The sequence below is a fragment of the Humulus lupulus genome, chromosome 8, assembly GCF_963169125.1.
Source record: "Humulus lupulus chromosome 8, drHumLupu1.1, whole genome shotgun sequence".
NCBI classification, from domain to species: Eukaryota; Viridiplantae; Streptophyta; class Magnoliopsida; order Rosales; family Cannabaceae; genus Humulus; species Humulus lupulus.
In genome coordinates this window covers 85,178,611-85,204,548 of record NC_084800.1, presented here as the reverse complement: position 1 = coordinate 85,204,548, position 25,938 = coordinate 85,178,611, and the positions used below count along the sequence as shown (strand labels likewise).

The following is a 25,938-nucleotide window of genomic DNA, read 5'->3' as shown; positions in this document are numbered from 1 at the left end:
CCGGCAAAAGTTTTTACTCCGGCATAAATATGTGCGGGTAAAGATCTTTTAGCACCGGCAAAAGTCATGAAATTTCTAATATTTTTTTTAAAAAATAACTAATAATTGGGCATCGGGGACAATAATCGAATTATTAAATACTGTTAAATAAAAAATAAAATTCTTCGGGTATCATCAATCAGAAACGATTTAAATACAAGTGATCACATTAAATCAATGAACAATGTTAATTCTTATTACTACGATCGATACTGGATGTTTAACACTTGAAGTTTAAGTCTAAAATAACTAATAAATACTCAATGTCGCAACAAATTTGTAAATAATTTGGATATGTCAAGTCAAATCGCAGAAGAAGAAAATCTGTTAAAGCAGGGAGATAACATAGCATACCTACTAACTTGTTCTCAAGGGTTTGTTAAAATGCTTAATAATTGAAACATTTATGGTTCTAAATATAAAATAATAGTTAAAATGCTTAACGTACTAATACTTTTGGGGAATTATATCGACCGACAACAATACATACACTATCAACTAACTAGGTTAAATTTTAGTACTCCTTAACATTTTGAATATTTTAACACTTAGTGTTTAATCAAATTATTTATAATGCCCATAATTACTATTAAATACTAAATATTTCTAAAATTTTGTGAATTTGGATGACATATGTTTACCGAGTTTTTTGGAAACTAGAATTATAAAAGATAAGAGAGCTTAGAAAGTAAAGAGTATAGATTATCACACAGGGGATTTTACGTGGTTGGGGCGTTAAAGAACCTTAGTCCACGAGTCCATTGTATTAGAGCTTTTAGGAGCTTAAGTAATGAAGTTTCTCTGAATTTAAGCAGAGTGTATGCTTACTAGAGAAAAATCGGGTCCCATTCCCAGTGCATCACTATTCATATTTATAGGCAGTTGAGTGCACTGGGTTTGGGCCGAACTAATCCGGGCCTAATAAGGGTATAAACATTATTTGCCCTCTGATTGAGGCTTAATACAAAGGATTTTAATATATAAAATGCATTAATCAGGGCCCATTGGGCCAGCCTAAGTGTAACCACACTATAAAACTAACGACAGAATGTTGCTTCAGTCTGGGTCGCGTGGGCTTCGAGGGAGATTCGGGGGACAGGATCTGTCAGCGTAGTGGCAGTACAGTTCTAAATTGACGGCGTACATTCCCTATGTAATCTCTTCTGTAGGTTAGTTATGGGGACACAACTCCACATTTCTCGGGGAGATGTCAGTATCGGGGACAACTTATCATGCTCAATTGGGTCACCTGGTCCGGGTTCATTTACTAACATCCCTCTTCATTTACCAGGGTCCTGGTACCCTGGTTCGTTTACCAGGACCCGGGTTCATCCATCGCCGTCCCGGTCTAATTTTGGACTTGGGAGCTATGATGTCTTCATTGCGTCCCAGGAGACACCGGAGGAAGGGTCCGGGAATATGCAACATGCCACCGTGATGGTCCTGACTTCTATTTTGGGATGCCAAAGCTCATTCCATATTCATATATCGGGCCTGATCTGGGCCTTGAGTCCCTTTAGGCTGGCCCAATGACCCAGAACGCGGATTCGTAATGTTGGGGAGAAACGGGGATAACAATTACCCCCCAAGCCTTCATCTATGCTTGCGCGGTGGAGGCTTGCTGCCTTCCCGGATCAATTCTATACATCCCGGTTCATTTCCAAGGTGATGGGTCCGCTGTCGTGGGGAATTACCTGCCGAAAGCTCGTATAGTGAGTGTCTGTATTAGCGTCCCTGATCGAATCCCAGAAGCCCGGTCCGCTTACTAGGATCCGGGATTGTTAACCAGAGCCCTGGTTCATCTACTTCAGGGTCGTTTAGATGCCTCCTGATCCTTCAGCTTCATCATGACGTGCATATGTGTCCCCTTGCAATTGGTGAATCGAAGGCACTTGAGTATGACGGGTCAGGAAACATTCTATTGGTTACCGTGTTGGTAGTCATACATCAGCACAAATTTCGAAGCATCCCATTCGCACGAACGACCTTTTTAATATCCCTGCGTTAAATAGGATCGTTGTATGGGATGACCCTTGAGATACTCTTCCCGTGGGTCGTTGGATTGAGGTGACGCGGATCGCACCTTTGGGTAACCATGACCCGATACTCGAGTAGGCTAATTAATGCCCTTGCGCGATCTAGGACTTTCTGATGGGTGGGATCGTGCTGAACCGTTAGATCAAAAATAACTTTTCAGTTCTTATAAATACCCCTAGATTTTCATTCAAAAGCTTTACACACTTCGAACGAAATCACACAGGGGACCTTTTATGTCCGAGCTTGCCGACAAAATTCACCGTCAGTTACTTTGCCTTTGCCATCGTTTATTCCCGACATGTCTGATCTCTGCACCCTTGCCTGAGAGGGCGACCTCGGTTCGCCCAGTGGATGAACTTCTGTGCCGCCTTCACTTATTCAAGACCGTGATTTTGCTGTCACTGTCGCCGGAAACATGTCATTCTTCACGACCAGCTCTTTCCAGTAAGCTTTCCAAACTTTTTACTTATATTTTCTCGTGTTTATCATATCGTTGTATTACTTTTATAACTATAGGGTTGCTAGAGCCTGGGCCTCCGTTTAGGGTGGCTCTGGGTGCATTAGAATAGGAGAAAAAATTGTCTGGGTTGTCCCGGATCCCCTCAGGCCCGGGTTGTCCCTGAACAAGCGGTGATAGGCCAGCTTGGGAAAGCTTTAGAAAAAAAACCCTTCTTATTTGTTCCCGATCAGGGTTTTGCGAATCTTTGGTGATCCCAGATCTGATCCGGAAGGGACTCTTCCAAGCAGTTCGTAGGAGAGCCCCCGTACCTTAACCAACCTTTTTGGGTTTTGATGCTAACTGCTTGATTGTTTGTTTTGTTCCCTTTTGCTCCCAGGTCATCAGCCATGAGTCACGGCGTCACCCTCCATCCAAAAGAATACGTCCAAGCGGCCCCTTTCGCCCTGTTAGGACACACAACCCCAAGTGGCAACATGTGGGAGATGGACGGGGAGAATAACTTGTTCCGTAACTACCGGATGCTGGACACCCTGGAGAAGCATTTGGGTGTGGAGTTGACTCCCGGACTATTTTACAACCGCCTAGCCAGAAAGGAGGAAAAGGCCCACACTGGCGTGGGCGAATTTGGGGCTTGGAGCATGGGCCACATCAGCGTGGGACCCACTCTCCCTCTTCATGAATACTTCGCGTAATTCCTTCGTGGGGATTGCGCCATTCCAGCTCTTGCCTCAAGCTTACCGACTCCTCGCGGGATGGCGCATTTTCTGCGTGGCGAAGGAAATCCCGGAGCTGACCCCAGTTGAGGTGTTGTACTTTTATAAGCTGGAGTCGCAGCTTAACGCCAATGACAAGACCCGGGATGGCTTCTACATTATGAAACCTCATGGAAATTATGCTACCCCCACCAATTCCTGGAAACATCCCCTAGTTTTCAGACACTATTGGTTCATGACATCCTGATTCCTCGTGGATAAGAACCCCACGTTGATGTTGGACTTCCAGCGAGTGGGTAAGTAGTCGCCCCTTTCCTAGTTTTATTTGTTTTTCCATTTTTTTTATTACCCGCTTTCAACTCACCACCCTGGATGACAGGACCCTATGCCCAGACCCCCCTTACCCACTCGATCCTTGACCGGAGGAAGTTCTATTCCACGCTGAGCGCAGAGGAATTGGACGTAGGCGGCTACATTAACACCGCCAACCTGCGAGTAGTCGGGATGTTGGCAGCCAACCAGACGATTGTGGCCCTTAGCCTCTGAGGGATACAATGCGAGAAATATCCAGCTTTGAGGGAGGAACTGGCCCTCGAACATATCAAGGCTGTGGAAGACGTGGCCCGAGCGAATGCGGCAAAAAGGAAGAGGGAACAAGCTCAACAAATGGAGAGTGCCACCTCTGAGGAGCTAGAAACTCTCTTTGACGAGGCTCAACCGAACACGGGGGCTCCCGGGGCTAGTGTATCATGGCAAGGTAATTTTCCTTTGCTTTTGACTTATGCTCCCCATTTTGGGGACTTAGTTAGGGATAGACTAGTTTGTCGAGGCCCCTTGTTCGGGGCCGATAGATAAATGAGACCTTCATCCCCCATCACTGTAGACCCAGAGACTCTCATGTACTTGTTCGAGTTCCTTCAATATGGCAACAACCTGGACCCGGATGACATGGGAGACCGAATTCATTCCTTTGCTTTAGGAGAATTGAATCGAGCCCGAGTTCTAGGTAAGGGTTCGTCCCGGAGGACTTTCAGCTTAGTTTTTACTGTCACTTCTTATCTTATCCTGACTCGTATTCTTTGCTAACTTTCTTCCTGTTTATCCATTTTAGAAGAATCCAATATGTCTAACTCGGTGGCCAAGATGAAGCAGGCCCTTGAGGCCCGGGCTGCCAAGGCCAGGGCCTCGACCAAGAAGGCTGCCAAAGGCGTGCCCAAGCACAAGGTGTTGGACGCGATTCTTGGGGGTTCGGTTTCAGAGCCGAATATGGTCGGGGAGGCCTTAGCTGCAGTCCCTACTATGACAGGTCATGCCGAAACTGTCCCACCTCACCCTACTCATCCTCCGGTAATCGACCTGAAGCAGGAACCTCCGGCAAGTCGAGGATCTGAGAAGAGAGCTGCGGACTTAGCTAAGGGTGAGTCCACGAACGGGGGGAAAAGGGCCAAGACTAAAGATCTTTCCTTGGCAGAGAATTCTTCTAGGGAGAGTTAGCTCGCCACCCGGGAACTTCCGGAGGCACCCATGCTTCCCATCAATCCGGCCCTACCCGAAGAGAGGGAGATGATCTTGCGGGAGGAGCGGTCGAAGATGGTGTCCCGGACATGGGAAGACGGCTGGGGAAAGAGGGAGGAAGTTTACCGGGCCTTGACGATCCGTCTCAAGGTTAAGTTCTCTGAGCGTCTAGCTGCCTTCAGTGTTTCCCAGCCGATCGTGGATCGGCTCATGGCCGAGACTGGGTTTTGCCCCAAATTGGGGCAGGACACAGCCCCATTTGTCGCGAACCTGTTGGAGCAGGTTGGGACTACTATGTCCAACCTCCAGCTGAAACAGTACACCACCCTAGCCAACCAGGACGCTCTGTTTATCTCCCAAGCTATTCGTCACCAGGCCACCACTGTAAGTTATCCGCTTGTGTCTCCTTTTCCTTTTCGTATTTTTAATTCTGTATATTCTTTTTTTAACTTCGATTTATTCCAGGACGCTTTTCTGGCCCATCGGAATGTCAACTTGGTGGCCGAGATGGCGATGAAATTGGAGACGGGCCAGCTGGAGCTTGAGGCGACTGTGAACCAGCGGGAAGCTGCTAAACAAGCCCTGGCCAAGGAGGTGGCCTAAGCCAAAGCGGACCGCGAAGAGGTTGCTCAGGCCTGATTCCAGATTGAAGAGACTTCGTCCCGGAGAGAAGCCGAGTATAAAAAACTGGTGGCTAGTCTGGAGGCGGAGCTTCTTCGAGTTCGGGGCTCTGAGGCATTGTCTAAGGCTCTCCTGGAGGCAGCCAAAGCCCAGTCTCGCCAGGATCGGGAGAAGATCACCGCTCTCGAGATTCGGTTCCAGACATTGGATGATTTGCTTCAGCTGGAGGTGAAAATGCATGGGGAGACCCGTCGAGCAAGCAGACGCCTTACTGGAGGCCACCTTCGACGAGGCCATCTACATGGCCTGGCTCCAGGACAAGAACAAGAACCTCCTGCTTTACCCCAATCCCGCCGCGAATAGAGCCGAGTTTGAGGCCAAGGAGAAAGCTAACGCAGAACCCTTGGATGAGGGGGAGACTGACGGGACCAACCCGGAGGCATCAGGGCATGGAGAGGCCTAAGCTCGGGTCTTCTGCTTTATGTTGTCCTTTCTCTCTTTCCTTTTATTTTTGTAATACTTTAATGGACGCGGGTGCGCCCATGAAAATTTATATATCTAATTTTCCTTTGGCACAAGCTTTCCCGTTCAATTCGTAAAGGTTTTACCACCTTGCATGAAAGTCGAGTATTCGGTCCTGGTTCCAATGGCTGGAACCATATGGGAAAATTAAAAAATGATTGTAACACCTGTGGAACGTGTTCGTCTCGATTTCCTAATATGGGCTCCAATGGCCTAGGCCATTAGAGAGTTAACGATTGCTACCAAGTTTGTTTGTCCTGATTAAATTGTTCAGGTTCCAACGGCCTGGGCCATCAGGGATCAGTTGATCAACTTATTTTGGACCTGCTCATACCTAGGACTCACATTCTAACGATTTCGGGCCGTTATTGGCGAAGACATGGATAGGTATCTGGTTATTCGGGACTATGTTCGATCCATCGATTTTTACGTTCTTTATATTCCTGGACTATGAATGTTCGAGTAGGGACTAGGCTTAAGCCTTGCGGACCACGTATGTCCGGGTTGGACGTTTTGGGTTTGTACCCCCCAGACCATGTCAGTCCGGGTTGGGACTAGGCGTTAGCCTTGCGTCCTTTTGGGTTTGTACCCCCCGGACCATGTCAATCCGGGTTGGAACTAGGCGTTAGCCTTGCGTCATTTCGGGTTTGTACCCCCAAGACCATGTTAGTCCGGGTTGGGACTAGGCTTTAGCCTTGCGTCCTTTCATTAGGAGTTGGGTTTCTACTGTCACCCGTTTGTACGGTCCAAACTAAGAGCGTTTTGCATCCTGTTTTGTTTTTGTTCTCCGACTCATTCGTATGAATGGATGTACCCCCCCCCCCCCCCCCCCAAATGAGCGAAGATTAGTCTTGGGTCACTTGTTTATGAAGACAGACGCTAACTTTCATTGTTTTACAGTATTTCTTTATGATGTTTTGTACACATCATTTTTATTATTCAAGAAACCGCCCTGGGGCATACATTGTTTACAAGGAAAATTAAAAGCTGGAACATGCCCTCCGAACTATTGATAGTACTTACAGAGATGTTCCGTGTTCCAAGCCCTTGGGACTTCGGTTCCATCAAGTTGCCTTAAGCGATATGTTCCCTGACACACTTCATGTTGGATTTCATATGGTCCTTCCCAGTTTGGGCCCAGAACCTTCACTCCCGGATCTTGGGTTGCAGGGAAGACTCTTCTCAGGACTAGATCGTCGGTTTCAAACCTTCGACTCTTAACTTTCGGGTTAAAATGCTGAGAAATCTTGTCGTGGTACATCTTCAATTGAATCTGGGATTCTTCTCGAATCTCTTCGATAAGGTCTAAAGATTCCTGGAGTAAGGTGTGGTTCTGAGCGAGATCATACATGTCCCTCCTGTGGGATGGGACAGCTGTTTCCACTGGGATGACTGCTTCGCATCTGTATACCATGGAGTAAGGAGTGTGTCCAATAGACGTCCTTTCGGTGGTCCGGTATTCCCATAGTACATGTGGCAGCTCCTCCGGCCACTTGCTTTTGCAGGCTTTAAGCTTTTTCCTCAACGTTCCCTTCAAGATCTTGTTCACGGCCTCTATTTGCCCTTTTTCTTGAGGTTTGGCAACCACAGAGAAGCTTTTGATGATGTCGTGCCTTTCACAGAAGTCAGTGAAGTGGACGTTGTCAAATTGCTTCCCATTGTCGTGCCTTTCACAGAAGTCAGCGAAGTTGATGACAAAGTCCATGGCCTTTTTTAAGGTGATGGTGTTCATGGGTTCCGATTCAACCCACTTGGTGTAGTAGTCGATGACCACGATAGCATATTTCACACCACCCTCTCTGGTCGAGAGCGACCCTACTAGGTTGATGCCCCACATCGCAAAGGGCTAGGGACTCTTCATTAGAGTTATTTCCGTTGGAGGGGCTCGCTGGATCTTCATGCACCTTTGGCATTGTTCACACTTGCAGGCATAATCAACACAATATTTCTTCATGGATGGCCAAAAATATCCTTGCCACAGGATTTTCTTGGACAAGCTGAGTTCGGCTGTATGATCTCCGTAGAAACCTTTGTGCACCTCATGCATGATTGCACTCATTTCGATCCTGAATACGCATAGGAGGTATGGCATGGATAGCCCTCTGCGGTAGAGTTTTCCTTCCATCATGATGTATCTGGGGGCCTGGTACTGAAGCTTCCTGGTTGCTGCCCTGTCCATGGGCAGCTCCCCGATTGTTAGGTATTGGATGATGGGTCTCATCCAGGACATGGAGTAGTCTATAGCGTTGATCGTGGGGGCTTGAATACTTGGTGCAGGGAGATGGTTGATTGGGACCAGCCCAAAGAGTTTTGTCTCCGCAACCGTGGCTAGTTTTTCCAACATGTCAGCAAACATGTTTTGTTCCTTGGGGATTTGGCGGATGGAGTGTTTCTTGAAAGATTGAAGTATCTCTTGCATCCGTGTCACATAAGCTACCATATTTTCCCCTTTTGTTTGGTATTCTCCCGAGATTTTTCTGACAACCAATTGGGAGTCGCTATAGATCTCTAGGCTTGCGGCCCCTACTTTCGAGGCTAAGCGCAATCCGGCCAACATGGCCTCGTGCTCGGCCTCGTTGCTCGATGCCTTGAACTGGAATCGCAGGGCGCTTTGTAACTGGTGTCCTTGTGGTGACACTAGGATGATTCTGGCTCCTACTCCATTTTTGTTCGAGGCTTCGTCTACAAAATCCTTCCACAAAGGTACCGTGGGATTGATGGGATCATCCTCTTCAGTGATTCCGGTGCATTCCACGATGAAGTCAGCCACGCCCTGCCCCTTGATTGATATTCTGGGGATATACACAATGTCAAACTGACTCAAGAGCCTTCCCGATGATTCTGGTTTTTGCAACACTTGTCGTAAGGGATGGTTGGTCAGTACTCTTATGGCATGTGCTTGAAAGTAAGGCCTAAGCTTCCGGGATGGGATTAGTAGGCAAAACGTCAATTGTTTGATCAGTGGGTATCATGATTCCGCACCTAATAACCTTTTGCTTACGTAATAGATCGAGAGCTTGGCCTTCCCTTCTTCCCGTACTAGCGCGGTACTGATGGCGTGTTCGGTCACGACCAAATAGAGGTACGACGGCTCTCCATCCACTGGCTTTGCTAATATTGGTGATTAGGTCAGATGCTCTTTTAATCTTTGGAAGGCCTCTTCACATTCGACCGACCATTCGAACCTTTGGCTTCCTCGAAGGACGTTGAAGAACGGGATGCACTTGTCCGTCGCCTTTGAGACAAAACGGCTCAAGGAAGCTATTCGCCCTGTCAGGCTCTGAACATCTTTGTGCTTCCGTGGCGAGGGCATGTCAATCAATGTTCTGATTTTGTCTGGGTTGGCCTCTATTCCCCAGTAGCTTACTATGAAGCCCAAGAACTTCCCAGACGCCATGCCAAAGGTGCACTTTTTGGGGTTCAACTTCATCCCATACTTTTGAATGATTGCGAAGGCTTCGGCCAGATCATCAGAGTGTCCTCCAGAGGTCTTGGACTTGACTAGCATGTCGTCGATATAGACCTCCATGTTCCTTCCTAGATGGGCTTGGAACATTCTGTTGACGAGCTACTGATACGTGGCTCTGACATTTTTAAGTCTGAAAGGCATGACAATGTAGCAGTACACCCCCTTGTCGGTTTGGACGCTAGTATGTTCCTGGTCCGCTACATGCATAGAGCTCTGGTTGTAGCCTGAGTAGGCATCCATGAAGCTCAAGATTTCGCAGCCGGATATTGCATCCACCATCTGGTCGATCTGGGGTAGTGGGCAACAATCTTTAGGGCAAGCTTTGTTAAGGTCCGTGAAATCGATGCAAGTTCTCCAAGTCCCGTCCGGCTTAGGCACCAACACCAGATTGGCTAGCCATACAGGATATAAAACTTCTCGGATGAAGTTGATCGAGTATAACTTTTAAACTTCTAGTTTGAGGGCCTCTGTTATTTCCGCCCCTAGAGGTCTCCGTTTTTGCAGGACCGGGGTCGCGCCCTTGTCGATATTCAAGGCATGGCTGATGATATTACGGTCGATTCCTATCATATCCGAATGAGATCAGGCCAGGGCATCCTGGTTCTCTTTCACCCGGGTGACGATGGCGGCCCGGACCTCCGCATTCAAGTTCTTCCCGACTTGGATCACCTTGGTCGGGTCAGAGTCGCTGATGCACACCTCTTCAATCTCTTCCATGGGCTCTAGTGCACGGTCCGCCCCTACTCGCGGATCCAGTTCGTCTTCTTCCCGGACCCTCTGTCTTGCTGGGGGAGGAGGAGGGACTGGATCGACATTTTCCTCAAGAGGTTCTTCGCGGACCATATAAATAGGTCGGGCAGATAGGTGGTAACACTTTCGGGCGCTCTTCTGGTCTCCCCAGACTGTTCCTACCCCTCCGTTGTCCCAGGGAAACTTCATGCAAAGGTGGCGGATGGAAGTGATAGCACTGAAATCAAATAGTACGGGCCGACCGAAGATGATGTTATACGCAGTGGGGCAGTCCACCACTATGAATGTACAAAATTTGAATGAGCCTTGGATCTAGTTCCCCAGCATTACGGGTAGCTGGATCTTTCCCATTAGGAGTATCGAATCTCCATTGAACCCGTAGATCTAGGTTGGGCATGAGGCCAGATTTGCCTCCGTCAAGCCAATCACGACGAAGTCTGGCATGAAAAAAATGTTGACGGAGCTTCTATCGTCCACCAATACTCGGGACACCATCTTGTTAGCTATTTGGGCATCAATGATTAGAGGATCATGATGCGGGAAGTGGAGCTTCTGTCGTCTTCCGTGAAGGTGATGGGGAGGTTCATCAATTCTGGCATTGGGTCGGTGCTTGGACCAAGGCGCATACCTCTTAGTCATGGTCAAGCTCACTGAGATAGCGCTTTTGATCATTCTGAGATGGTCCCCCTAGATGTTGCCCGCCCGAGATGGTGGCTACATGACCATCTACTCGCGGGGGCGCGGTTTCAGAAGGATAGGGCACCTGCACAGCTGGAGCCCCCTGAGGGACTTGTGCTCCCAGGCCCATCGCGTAACCTCCCTGAGGAGGCTGGTAAGCTCCAGGTGCACCCGGGATCGTGGATTGTCCAAGAACTGCTGGCACTCCTGGAACACCCACGGGCATCCTAACCCACTGGTGGAGATGTCCGAGCTTGATCAAATTCTCGATTTTTTCCTTCAGCTGCCGAAACTCTTTAGTCGTGTGGCTCACTTCCTTAAGGTATGCGCACCTCTTGCTAGTGTCCCTAGAATTCTTTCCCCCTTTGAACATAGGGGCGGGTTTCCGGTAATGAATCGTCCTCTCCATGGCCAGGTATATATTTTCCCCAGTATCCACTAAATTGGTGTACTCTGAATGCTAGGGCTCGTAGCCTCTCTTGCCTTTCTTCGAGGGCTCAGACCGGTTTTGTCCTTTCCCCGATCTCTTTCCCTGGGAGGGGCTTACACTTGCCTCAGTCCCCCCCATCTAGGACAGCTGGGCCCCGCCGGGAGCAGCGCTGTATCTGACTGGTGCCATCCTATACCCGGACAATGGGGTGGACTGGGCCGGGGCATACTTGGAGGACACAGGTCCGTAGAATGTCGGGGTTGCTAAAGTCATTCCGGGAGCACCCGTCGATCCTGGCGCTATCGGAGGTGCTAGATACTAAGGGACCGGATATTGTCTTCCGTACCCCGGAAAGGTTTGGGCACTTGGATGGGGAGCTGTCTGCCATCTGAATGTCTGGATTCGGGCTTCCTCCCAGTTGATAAAGCCTTGTGTCCTCCTTATGAATTCTTCGAGGGTGGCCGCCTTACTGCGCTGCATGTCATCTCAGAGGGGGGACCCGGAGCGAATCCCAGACGGTAGGGCCACCAAGCGCTGTCCATCGTCCACCTTGGTTTTGGAGGCTTCCTCCATGAAGCACTGGATATAGGCCCTCAGAGTCTCCGTGGGGAGTTGTTTGATGTTAGCGAGGGCGCTGATTTGCATATCCATCCTCATGGCGGCAACAAACTGTTTGCGGAACGCCGACTGTAGTCCGGACTAGGACGGAATGAATCCCGGCTTAAGCCTCTTCCATCATTCCTCCGCAGGTCCATCTAAAGTAATTGAAAAGCAGAGGCACTTGTCGTTGTCGCAGACATGGGCTACGGTCATTAACCGATTGTAGCGCGATAGATGGTCTCTGGGATCGGTGTTCCCGGTATAGGCGGGAAAATTCGGCATCTTGAACCCTTTGGGGAGCACCACATCCAGGATGTGTTTGGCGCAAGGTTCCTTTTCCTCTTCTTTGAAATCGGAACCTCCTTCCTCCTGCTTACGAACCAGGCGATCCGTGACCTTTTTTAAGATGGCCAGTTGTTCCATGAACTGTCTGTCCGTACTATCATCTAGGGGAACCCTCTCGTTCCTCCTATCGTTGAGATTGTTTCTCAGAACACCCCCTCGGGGGCAGATCTTTTCCTTGCAGGCCCTCTCCTTTCGAGCGTTCATCCCATCGCGCAGGTCTACCCGGGACGTGTCATCCTCTGAGCTAAGGGTGTTTGGCTCGTCGGCATGTTGGTGTCCTTGATGATTTTTATTCACGGAGGCGCTTGGGTGGAAAAGTTGTTCCCGTTCAGTCTGCCTAGGGACAGCTCGGGGCCGGGTACCCTACGGGCGCGTCCCTTGCGGATTGATCGGATGATCCCATCCTGGGACGGGATGCACCTGCTCTCTCCTAGGGAGTGGGCGGGGGTTGGCCCCTGTTTTCTGAACGGGAGGAGTTTTTCTCCAGGGGTTTTCTTTTCCCTCGGGGTCGGCCGCTTTGGCCTTCCCATTCTCTTGAACTGGGTTAGGTGGGCCGTGTTTGGGATCTTGTCCCGGAGGAGGGATCGGCCTCGCATTTTCGGGCACGTTAGTCCTAGTCTGCGGGGCAGACGGTCTTGTTCCTGGAGGTGGAACAACTAGAGGACTGGCCGCCAACCCTTGGGCGGTAATGAAAGCTTGCAGGGCCAGGAGGGATTCTTGCATCCATCGAATGACTTTTTTTTTGTTTAGCTATCCTGGCCTCTTGGTCCAAGACTTGTTGCCTTAGTTTTGTCACCTCTAGGTCCTCCTAGTTGGGGTCTACTTCTTCTGGGATCGCCGGATCCTCAGCTTCATGATCATGGTATTCCTCTTCATTTCCCTCCTCTTCCTCATAGTAATCTTCCTCATAATCTGCCCCATCTTCATAGTTCTGTGACTTGTTGGGCTAGGGCATCTGATAAGCTGCATCCTCAGGTTGATTATGAGGAAGAGGTTGATTGGGCAGTGGCTCTCCATTGCCTTGTTCTTGGTTAGTAGGGTCGAAAGTGGTGTGCCTTATATTAGCCATTGTTATAGATATCCGATGTCTTTTTTCAAAAAGCTTTCCTCAATCTCTCAATGAAAGCACCAAAATGTTTACTGAGTTTTTTGGAAACTAGAATTATAAAAGATAAGAGAGCTTAGAAAGTAAAGAGTATAGATTATCACACAGGGGATTTTACGTGGTTGGGGTGTTAAAGAGCCTTAGTCCACGAGTCCATTGTATTAGAGCTTTTAGGAGCTTAAGTAATGAAGTTTCTTTGAATTTGAGCAGAGTGTATGCTTACCAGAGAAAAATTGGGTCCCATTCCCAGCGCACCACTATTCATATTTATAGGCAGTTGAGTGCACTGGGTTTGGGCCAGACTAATCCAGGCCCAATAAGGGTATAAACATTATTTGCCCCCTGATGGAGGCTTAATACAAATGATTTTAATATATAAAATGCATTAATCAGGGGCCATTGGGCCAGCCTAAGCGTAACCACACTATAAGACTAACGACAGAATGTTGCTTCAGTCTGGGTCGCGTGGGCTTCAAGGGAGATCCGGGGGACATGATCTGTCAGAGTAGTGGCAGTACAGTTCTGAACCGACAACGTACATTCCCTATGTAACCTCTTCTGCAAGTTAGTTATGGGGACACAACTCCACATTTCTCGAGGTGATGTCAGTATAGGGGACAACTTATCACGCTCAACCTGGTCACCTGGTCCGGGTCCGTTTACTAATGTCCCTCTTCATTTACCAGGGTCCTGGTTCGTTTACCAAGATCCGGGTTCATCCATCGCCGTCTCGGTCTAATTTTGTACTTGGGAGCGACGATGTCTTATTGCATCCCAGGAGACACCGGAGGAAGGGTCCGGGAATATGCAACATGCCGCCGTGATGGTCTTGGCTTCTATTCCGGGATGTCGTTTGGGCTTTACCGATATTTGGGCAGCCAAATTTCATTTCGTATTCGTCTATCGGGCCTGATCTGGGCCTTGAGTTCCTTTAGGGTGGCCCATGGACCCAGAATGCAGATCTGTAACATTGGGGAGAAACGGGGATAACAACATACAACAATAATTATAAATCACAAGAGTTTATCTACTTACACAATCAATATGATCATTATTAATTCTTATTAATTATTATAAACAACAGCGCTATGATCGACTAATCCTTTATTGGTCAAAAAATGAAGAATTATTTAACGTTCTAACAAACTGTTAATACAGTTTTATATATCAACATTGAAACGTACATATATATAAATCATAATAGCATTACAAATGCGTAACATTAATAATGCTCACTGAGAGCAAGATTGTAGATATTCATAAACTTTGTGTGTAATCAAACCGTTTATTAGACCTATGATAACAAATAATTAAAAAAACAATAATCGTATGGTTAGATAAACATAATCGACAATGATCACAACTCAAATAGTTGATTAGTATTCTTGTTAATCTTAGAACAATCTAACGACATTGTACCATTGATTAGATGTTAAATACGCATTAATTTATGAATGATACTACATAAAACTTTAATCACTTCCAAATTTTTTAAAAATTGTGTATTTCTATTATGTAATACTTTTACCAGCACAATTTTATCTTTTTCCGCCGCATTTATAACTTTTATCGGCGTGTTTAAATGACTTTTGCTTATGCAATTGCGCTGGGAAAAGTAGCACTGTCAAAACTCGATTCGGAAAAATTCACATTAGTCAATACAATAATGCTTTATGCGTCGGCAAAAATTATGCTGTAAAAAGTACACAAATCTTTGCCGGTGCTTTCCGGAATTGCGCCAGCAAAATTGTTGCCGGCTCAATTCCAAAAAGTGATGTGTGTTGTCGAGTAGCGATGTTTCATGATTTCTTCACATTGCTTAAACAAAAGTTATTCAATTAGAAGATGGGATTTCCAAGAGCACCTATCTTAGTAGTTGGTTGAATATTTGCTTTAGTTACTTCCTTCAAAATATGAAATTTTGCATGCATAGTCTTTAATTTAGTATACTAAGGGAATGAATACGCTCTAGTCAATATCAATTTTTATTATACTATTCCATGTTTTTATTATTATTATTATTATTATTATTATTATTATTATTATTATTATTATTTATAAGAATACATATATAAAATCATATTCCCTTAAACATATATAAGAATACATATATCTAAAACATAAAATGTTCCTTGAAAAAATTGGTAAAAATATCGTCTGTTTTCTAGAAATATCAATTATTTGAATAACAAACCGTAAAATTGAAAGAAAAAAAATGAAGATATAATTTTGAAAACAAAAAATTAGTACTCTAAAATAGAAAAAAAAAATTGACCTATTTAAAAAAAATCCATATAAAAAAAGGGACTTCACAAAAATGCCTATGATTCAAAAAAAAAAAAAAAAAAAAAAAAAAAAAAACCTAAACAAACTAAGTTTTTAAAAAATTACAAAAAATACGGAGAAACATAATTATAAATACATTTTTTATTTTGTAAATAAAATTTATCAATTTGTAACAATATAATTTTTTTTGTAACCAAAATTTACAAAGTTGTAACAATATGTTATAATTTTGTAAATAACATTTACAAAACTACTATACGTATTTTTTTTATAATTTTTGTAAAATTATATACTTTTTTAATTTTTATAGAATTTACAATTGTGGGTAATTTTTCCAATGGAAAATTTTCTTTCTTAATTAATGGGTAACTGTTGGGCCATTTACCTACTTTACTATTGAACAAATGGGCTACTTGTCCTTTATATTATGATCCACATACCATCATAGTATAAGTCTTTTTTGCAACACTATACATGTGTAAATATATAAGTGGAGGATATTGTGTTGAGGTAACTACGTGGTATATTAATTGTATTAAATGTACAATACAATGTATTAATGTATACCAATGATGTTTTGTAACATAGTTACGTATTTGATAAAAAAAAATTGTGTACATAAATCTCGTATATTATATCTTATTTTAGTTGATTATTGACCACACAGTTAACTATACAATATCTTTGTCTTAAATATATTGACCAATCATTTTAAGAATGTATTTTATCGTACTTTTTTTTTTTGAGAAATGAATTAGGAATATGTTTTTTTTTTTTTGGTTGCAAAACTATTATATTTTCTATTTATGTTTTAATGAATTTGTATTTTATTTGATCTATTTTTAATAATAAATTACAAATTTTATTCAAACGAAAAAAAAATAAACACATTAAAATATGCTTTATAATTTGAAGCTTTCGTTCAAAATTGACTATATCCAATAATTTAAAAGAAAAATACACCTTTTTTTCCCTAGAAATAAAAGTAAAATTATAACAAATGGAATAATCAAGAAGTTTGGCTTTTGGCAGATGATACCAAAACAATGCCGTAATTTTCATAAATTGATTGTTATATAAATGCGTAATAAGGTATAATATTTTGCTGTCAATGATCATTGATCAACAATATTTATAAATATTGATTAAATCACTTCATAAAATCCTCTCTAAAAAATGTGTTAAAAGTATGTACATACTAGTACACACAAAATTCAATTCACCAAATAAATATTAATTAAATCACATATAAATTGAACAATATTATATCCTCATACGTCATGATCAGATTCAGAGGCCGAGCTTGAATGGCACGCCGGTGGACGGTAACCATGACTTGCCGGAGATAAGGCTTCCGGGGGTAAACTGTGACGCCACTTTTGCACTAGTAATGACGTGAAAACCAGGCCACCGGACTCTGCGTCTTGTAGATGAAGCTGGCCCAAAATTCTTATATTCTCCATAATACAACGTCTTCAGAGCAAAGGGCGTTCTATTCCACTCCAACCAGCCCGCTGGGCTCACCAAATTGTCCAAAAAACACTTGAGAAAAATGGTTCTAGAGTACTGCTTCCACGGTCGGCCCAGGAAAGTCTTAAAGCCCCCAACCACGGGCAACAGATCAGGCGCAGCCCGTACTTGAGAATTATGGATTGAGATTGCTGTGCTTTGATATGGGTCGTTACGTCCTTGGGCCGTGATTACGTTGACTTGGCCCTTTAAGGGTCTTCGAACGTAGATGATGCAATTTTGGAAGACCACAGCTGCGTTTCCGAAAATGAAGTCTATGGTGCCATAGATGTAACATTCTTTATAGAACTGTCTTTGAGAGTGGACCATGAGAGTGTCTTGGTAGCCTTGGAAGGCACATCGATAGAAGACTGAGAGATCAGAGGCTGACCTCAGTGCCACTGCTTGGCCCTTTTGTGGGCCAGCAGTGTTTTGGAATGTGATCCCACGAGCAATGAAACGAAGACCATCAATGCCTAAAGTCAAAAATATTTTGGGGAAATTAGTTATACAGCAACAAAAGATACTAATTTTGGTACACTACGTACTATAGTTTTTCATAGTTTCAACTCATGTGAAAATACTTAACTTTGTTTGGTACATTAACTGTTGTTATAGTACCAAACTTGACATGAGGGACTTACCAAACAAAATGGGGTATTTTGCACTATTAGGAATGATTTTAGTGGTGTCTTTATGCTAATTATTAAGTATTGACATTATTTGACAATATTATTCAAACACTAATGAAGACAAAACTCTTTTTTATCTTAATTTTTAAATGATGAAGAATGTGGAATCAATCGAGTACCTGCAGTGGCAGAGCTATAGGTGGTGTAGCCAGCCTTTACGCTACGGCTACTGGTGATAATCGTCTTTCTCAAGCCATCGCCCATTAGCATAATATTGTCATTATTAATCCCAACCTCAATATTCTCCCTATATATACCTTTTTTGACGCGAATAACAAATCTATTATGGATTCTCCTCCTGGCTGCAGCGTTTATAGCAGCCTGAACTGACCGGAAATGTCCCGAACCGTCTTTGGCCACCACGAGGTTCACTTTTATTGACGACGGCGAGGCCTTCAACAACCGCCGTCTTTCGGTCTCCGAAACCCAACTAGGAAAATCCTCATCAGTACTGACTTCGGATTCTTTCTTGTCCACAAGCCCAGCGTTTATGGCTAAGCCGTTGCTTATAGACTCCGAAACGTTGTAGTTTGACGCTATGGGCATTATGAAATCGGTAACGTTCAGCTCCAACGACCCGGCTAGACAAGTGTCAATATTTGTGAGAGCTGTGCTTAGCCAAGTTTGGGCATCGAAGTCCGTACAAGATCTCTTTTTGGTGTCGAGTCCTTGGAGGGTTCGGTTGAGTTGGAATACAGTATCGTCGTAGAGCTTTAAACAATCAGCCCATGCAGACTTTTGTGGTTTGCTCTCGCAGTTAGGACCCAATTGAAACGCATGTCGTCTGGCTTCTAAGGCTCTCTCAATGGCAACTTGAACGAGTATCTTTCGAAAATCGGAGGGCTGTTTCGGCTGCCCGAAACGGTGGTGGCCGTGAGACATGTAGAACTTGCATGGTCCCGGGTGCGGGGTTTCGTCGCACCACTGAGTTAGGCTGCTGCTTTGTTGGCTTCTAATTGATAAAACGGTTGGAAAAATCAAAGAAAAAATTAGTACTAAGCATATTACAACAACCAAAATAACATTTCTCAAGGTCATATTTTTGTTTTGCTTGTGACCTTGGTAACAGAATGGCTAATTGGGTTTGCTCTATAAGGGTCATATATGACTCATATATCTAAGAGACCAGCTTCCCTTGTGTAAGGAAATAATGAACAGAGAAGGTTGATAGGCTGGCCTTCTTTTAAAATTTATTTGACTTGTTATATATGAATGCAAGTCAATATACTGTATAATATAAGGTTGCCTAACTAGACATTGGGCCCATGTTAGCTTGATCAGCACTTAATATCGTTTACCAAGCATCAAATGAAATTCTCTTTGCGTAAATATTTAGTCCATAATATTATAGAGTGCGATGATTTAGGGATTCAAATGCACCATATTACTATATTTCGAAAATATAGTTAGTGCAAATTATATAGGTTCAAATTAATCCTTCTTATATTAAGGGTAGTGTAAAAGTGATTAGATTTGTTAATTGACATGCTAAAAGTTATGGGTCAAATATGGGTCGGTGTTTGCGGGGAAGGAAAACCATATCCCACGAATATGAATGTGATGTCAATTTAGATAGCTTGACTTTGTCAAGTACCAATTGCTTAACACTTCAGATACTATTCAAGTTTTTCAACCACTCTTACAAGTAAACGAAATACAACTAAATTAATGATAAAATATTATATAGTGGTGACTTTACATATATCCCATCTTGAATCACGATATCTATACTAAATGTATGCCTTAAATAGTCGAATCTTAATTAGTATATATATTAAACAGATTAGTTTAACAAAAGTACTGGTAATTTCAATTTCCGTACGCATGTGAGGTACAATATAGTTGATACGATCTAATTTGGTTGAGTAAAATGGATCTTCTTGTAAGTTGAAAGTAATGTACAGTATATCCTTAAAGAAATAAGAAGTGGTACGTAGCCATGAGTGTGTTACATCTGTTACTCAATGTCCAAACAGCCCTTCAAGTCAGGTTACGTCACGTGCTTTGTAGTTTGCAAACTAAGCAAACCGTTCTCTTTTACGGCTCATGTTATATTTACCATATAGATATAACTTTTGCGTATTTTGATTATTTACGGGTTCATAATTCTTTCATCAAATCATTATGGGACTTGGTACATAATAATTATTTCTTTTAATTTATTTTTGACTAAGAAAATAATAAATAGTTACTATTTTTTTTAATGGATTTGTTGTATACGTAATTGGGAAAAAAGTCAACTGAAGCTTTGGAGTTCGGAGCATGTCATCCAAAGAAAAAAGAGGGAAAAAAATTGACGTTTAATTAGAGCCATAATTTAACGAGGTAATTGACTTATCGTGACAATTAGATTTTTTTACAATTATTACAAAAATATATATATATATATGTTGGGCCCAAAATGTTCGGCCCGAAAACACTTGCCTCATTTGTCAAATATTCAAAACGGAGCGTTTAGACAAAGAGGTGTTCCAAAGGCAGAAGCTGTAGGTCAGAGGCAATCCGCGCCTCTGACCTCTGAGCGAGACATCTTAAAAGCTGATATTTTTGGAGGGAAATTTAGTTATTCTCCTTCCTCATTTTCAGGGTCCACTTGAACCAACTAACTGTTTTGTATATTTCATCTTATAAATATGAGATTTTGAGAAGAAAAAAGGGGATCGAACTTTGAACTGACTTAAGCATCGGAGTGTCTTTCTTGCAGGAAATCCCGACGAGTCAAAGGCAGATTTCATCACCGGAGAAGAAGCAAGTTGCCAAACATTGTCGGGTCTTTACCTCCATAAATAGAAAGACAAATTGTTGCTCCAACAATTGGCGCCGTCTGTGGGAACGATAAACGTTTCGGCCTTAGCCACGTCGTCGAACCAAGAAATCAAGATCCGCTGCAAACTCAGAAGTCATGCCACCCAAAGGCAACGGAGTTTCGGGCCCAGTTGCACAAAACGTCCCTCCGGCGGACATGAGCGACCAGATCGAAAGAATGTGTCGTCTACTGGAAGCAAGCCAGCAGCGGTCCGACGAGGCAATCAAGACATTAACCGAAGCCCAAGCCAGGCTCGAAGCAGAGATTGCCGAGCTCCGCAGGTCCGCTGACACAACTCGCAACACCCAAGCCCACGAGAATCTTGATTCTGACAGATCTGACGTTCTAGTCGACCGTGTCAATTCCCCACCTCACAACATGAACCCAGGTAACGGGCAATCCCAAGCCATCCCCCCATCCTCTGGGACCGACGGGTGACAAGCCCCAACCTCTGGCGCGCATGGGCAGGCCGAAGCAGAACCCACTGGATCCGCTCAGCCAACAACCGACGTCCGGCCTCAACGCACCATACCTCAAGTCGCACACGATTCTCCCTCTGAAGGTTGCGTTCCCTCGATCTGTTTCTTGGACAGTTGGAAACAAGACATGATGAGGGAAATGATGCAGAAGTTCTCAGATGGGCGATCCGCCTACGCCACCGAACATTTGGATCTTGTATCAAGAACCACTGAAAAATCGCCTTTCTCGAAATGGATTCTGAATGAGCCAAAACCTCGGGACTTCATCATCCCTTCCCTGCCTGCATTCAACGGAAAGGGGGACCCATTAAACCACCTATTTCAATTTCAACAGAAGATGGCGTTAGAAGCTAATAACGAAGCCATACAATGCAAAGTCTTTTCCACGACTTTCTCCGGGCCGGCTCTATTATGGTTCCGACAATTAAAGGCCGGATCACTCAACAGCTTTAGTGATCTCCGACGTTCCTTGTTACAGCAGTACAGCGCGAACCGAGAGGCTCCCAGAACAATGGCCGATCTCTATCGAATTGAACAAGGGGAGAATGAACATCCAAAGGCATACTTACAGCGTTTCATTGACATCGCGCATCAAATCCACGACGTCGACCCACTCACCGCAGCAAATCTCTTCGTCAAAAGCTTGCAGGTGGGGTCACTCTTGCACGAGAATCTCACTATGACACCACCATATGACATGGCAGACGTGCAGACCCGAGCCGAGGGCGTCTTCAGGGTATTAGAATTTCAAGAGCGCGCACAGAAGAAGACTGCACTCATCTCTGCTCCCCCAGCGAATAATCCTCCACCACTTGCCAGGGATGACAAGAGGAAGCGGAACCAAACAGATCATACGAAGGAAGGCAAAAGGCCTAGACAAGATCGCCAGCCATCGCGGTACCCATCCTTCGAGTACACCGTCCCGCAAGAAGTAATTTATGAAGAGAATAAAGATAGGCCTATCTGGCGAGAGCCCTACAAAATTAACACTCCATCTGACAGAAGGGATAAAAGCAGATACTGTCTCTTCCACAAAGATCACGGTCATACGATCGCTGAATGCCACAATCTGAACAATCAGATCCAAGCCCTCATGAGGAGTGGGCGGCTTACCCAATACATCAAGGAGACAGACAGACCAGGCGCCTCGCGGCAGAACACAGCTTCTACCCCCACTCCACAGGCGTCAGACCCCGTACACACAGCCTCTGACAGCACCCTGGAGCCTCTTAAACACATCCCTATGATCCACGGAATCGTAGAACCCACCGATAATCAAGACCATGCAACTAAAATCCATAAGAGGATGGAAGAACGAGTGAAGCGGTACAAATCGTTAGGCCACGTGGTCAATCTCGTCACTTCAGAAGAAAGAAGCTACACAGCCTCTGCTATCACCTTCACTAACGAAGACCTGAAGGACGTCCACCTGCCTCATGACGATCCACTCGTCATTTCCTTACAAGTTGACCACTGCCAGCTGGGCAGAGTTCTGATCGATGGGGGCAGTGGGGTCGACATCCTCTTCTGGGAAGCCTTCCAGAAAATGGGACTGGAGGAGAGTCAGATCCGACCCTCCACCATGCCCGTTTTGGGTTTCAATAGCCAGAGAGTCTATCCAAAGGGCGTCGTTCGGTTAACTGTGGTAGCTGCAGAACGCACATTGCCAGTAGACTTCCTTATTATAGACTCCGCCACGAGCTACAACACCATCATGGGGAGAGGTTGGATCCATCGGATGCGGGGGGTAGTCTCCACTCTGCATCAGGTGATGCGGTGCCAATCGCTCAATGGCCGATACACCGTCGATATCAAAGGCTGCCAGAAGCAGGCCAAAAAGTGCTTCCTTACCTTAAAAGAAATAAGTAGCTCTGCCTCCACCTCCCATGAGGACTCTCCTGACAAATAGCAATTACAGCAGTACCTACCAGCATGCCTAAAAGGAATCAATCTAGCAGAAGATCAAGAAAAACCCCAAGTTACACTAGATACCTTAGAACAAGTGGTTCTGGATGATGCTGACCCTTCAAAAACGGTCCTGGTAAGTACCAAGCTCTCACAAGATGAGAGGCAGACCCTCGTACGATTTCTCCAAACCAGAATGAGAACTTTTGCCTGGACGCCCCACGACATACCCGGAATAGACCCTTCTGTTATGAGCCACAGCTTGAATATCTCCAACTACTTCCCACCCGTCAAGCAGAAGCAGAGGAGATTCGCTCCAGAGGTCAATCAAGTCATACAAGAGGAAGTCCAACGGCTCCTGAGCACGGGGGCAATCGAAGAATGTTTATACCCCAGTTGGCTTGCCAACCCCGTCGTGGTCCCAAAGAAGAATGGGAAAAAGAGAGTATGCATAGACTACACAAATCTAAACAAAGCCTGTCCCAAAGATAGCTACCCTCTACCAAAGATCGATCAGATGATAGACGCCACGAAAGGATATGAAAGGATGAGCTTCCTCGACGCCTACTCTGGCTACAATCAGATCCCCATGAAATCAGAGGATAGGATTCATACAGCATTCGTAACAGAAGATGGTTTATACTGCTACAAAGTTATGCCCTTCGGTCTAAAGAATGCAGGCGCGACATATCAGAGGTTGATGCACAAGCTATTTTCCTCATTACTCGGGAGAAATATGGAGGTTTATATTGACGATATGGTCATCAAGTCCAAACAAAGCTCTTCACATATAGACGACTTGACGGAATGTTTCGACATCCTTGATGCTTATAAAATGAAGTTAAACCCCACAAAATGTGTCTTTGGGGTATCCTCCGGACAGTTCTTGGGATACATCGTCAGTCAGAGGGGCATCAAGGCGAACCCAACTCAGATTGCGTCCCTCTCAGAAATTAAGGAACCCCGAACCATCCGAGACATACAGGCTCTAACCGGCAAAATAGTAGCATTAAGTCGATTCATATCATGAATGTCAGACCGCTGCCAACCCTTCTTGCAGTGCATAAAGAAGTCTACCAACACTACCTGGGGACCAGAACAGCAAAAAGCATTGGACGAGTTGAAAACTTATTTGAGCTCTCCACCTATATTGAGCTCTCCTATTGCTAATGAAGATTTATTCTTATATTTGTCTGTCTCACAATTCGCTGTAAGTTCCGTTCTTTTTCGAGAAGAAGCCAATCGTCAGAGGCCAGTGTTCTACTGCAGCAAGATGTTGTTAGATGCTGAAACCCGATACAGTATGATGGAAAAATTGGCACTCGCACTCCTCACGGCCAAGAAGAAGTTACGACACTACTTCGAAAGCCACACAATCATCGTATATACGGACTATCCATTAAAGCAGGTACTGAGTAAGCCCGAATTTTCTGGAAGATTATCTAAATGGGCCATTGAGCTTGGGACATACGATATTCAATTTCTGCCGCGAAAAGCTAAAAAAGGGCAGGTACTCGCTGACTTCCTGGTTGAAATTTAGTCGTTCACTCCTGACGCCCTGCCAGAATTACTAGAATCAGAAGATCAATGGTTGTGGACGATACACACTGACGGAGCATCCAATTCCCAAGGGGCTGGTATTGGCGTCGTATTAGAAGCTCCCTCGGGCCTCAAAATCGAAGAAGCCATTCGTTTAGAGCAACCCATGACAAATAATGAAGCAGAATATGAGGCACTAATCTATGGTTTGGAACTCGCACGTGAAATGGGAATCCAGCATCTAAATGTCAGAGGCGACTCGCAGCTTATGATAGAGCAAGTGGCTGGAAATTTCGATACTAGAGCGCCCCATCTGGCTAGCCTCCGACAGAAGGCAACCGTTTTACGGTCGCATTTTCGCCAGTTCGACCTCACAAGTACCTCGGGAGCAAAATCAGAAGGCCGATGCCCTTGCCAAACTAGCTTCTGCGGGAGGGTGCACACGCCAATCCTCCATATCTATAAGCCGATCAAGCAAAAATATGGAAGTCTATTCCACCTCATCCGAACCAGAATGCTGGATAGATCCGATCATCAAGTACTTGACCACTTCCGAGCTCCCACCTAATCCGAAAGATGCAAAACTTCTGCGCCTTCGGGCACAACGCTATTCCATGATCCATGGCACGTTGTACCGAAAATCCTTCAATGGCCCATATCTGCGATGTTTGCGCCCGTCAGAAGCTAAAAAATTGTTAGAAGAAATACATGATGGGGCATGCGGAAATCACACAGGGGGACGAAGCTTGGCACACAAAGCGCTTACAGCAGGATATTACTGGCCGTACATGATGACAGAAGCACGAGATTATGCTAAAAAATGTGCAAATGCCAACAATTTGCACCCACCATCCATCAACCTGCTCAAACCCTACACTCCATTGTTGCACCATGGCCTTTTGCAAAATGGGGAATGGACGTAGTAGGTGAACTTCCTAAGGCCGTTGGTGGAAAACGATATGCCCTTGTAGCCACTGATTACTTCACAAAATGGGTTGTGGCAGAGGCGTACGTCACGGTCAGCAAAACAGACACTATGTCCTTCATTTGGAAGCATATTATATGTCAATTTGGAATACCCTGGGAGATAGTCGTCGACAACGGCACTCCGTTCCAAAATGCAAAGGTACAAGAACTATGCGACACGTACAAGATCAAGCTAAGCTTCGCCTCTGTTACTTATCCACAGGGCAATGGTCAGGCAGAGGCTTCCAACAAAGTCATCTTTGCCAACATTAAGAAAAATTTGGAAGACAAAAAAGGAGCATGGGTAGAAGAATTACCAAAAGTGTTATGGGCTTACAGAACAACAAAACGATCCTCCACGGGGGAGTCTCCCTACGCCATGGTTTATGGAACAGAAGCTGTCATCCCAACAGAAGTCGGTCTGCCTACACTTCGGACAGAGATTGCATCTGACCCAACAACGAACACCATT

The 25,938-nt window shown here is 44.8% G+C and overlaps 2 protein-coding genes across 2 annotated transcripts; one reads left to right on the top strand and one right to left on the bottom strand.

Annotated features, from left to right (window-relative positions):
- Window positions 1-16,507: 16,507 nt before the first annotated feature.
- Window positions 16,508-18,877, bottom strand: LOC133798005 (probable pectinesterase/pectinesterase inhibitor 59). Its single transcript, XM_062236167.1, has 2 exons — window positions 17,891-18,877; window positions 16,508-17,555 (listed from the first exon to the last, which is right to left on the bottom strand). The coding sequence occupies exons 1-2, from the start codon at window positions 18,807-18,809 to the stop codon at window positions 16,861-16,863; spliced, it is 1,614 nt and encodes a 537-aa protein (XP_062092151.1). The 5' UTR covers window positions 18,810-18,877; the 3' UTR covers window positions 16,508-16,860.
- Window positions 18,878-21,183: 2,306 nt separating this feature from the next.
- LOC133795738 (uncharacterized) lies at window positions 21,184-22,965 on the top strand. The gene has a single exon (XM_062233194.1). The coding sequence runs from the start codon at window positions 21,184-21,186 to the stop codon at window positions 22,963-22,965; it is 1,782 nt and encodes a 593-aa protein (XP_062089178.1).
- Window positions 22,966-25,938: the final 2,973 nt, after the last annotated feature.

Bases quoted from the DNA above. Each gene is read 5' to 3' on its own strand.
- LOC133798005 (XM_062236167.1), bottom strand. From the start codon at position 18,809: ATGACCTTGAGAAATGTTATTTTGGTTGTTGTAATATGCTTAGTACTA. The intron at 17,556-17,890 runs GTACTCGATTGA...TTTTGACTTTAG, and splicing joins CTATAGCTCTGCCACTGCAG to GCATTGATGGTCTTCGTTTC.
- LOC133795738 (XM_062233194.1), top strand. From the start codon at position 21,184: ATGATGAGGGAAATGATGCAGAAGTTCTCAGATGGGCGATCCGCCTAC.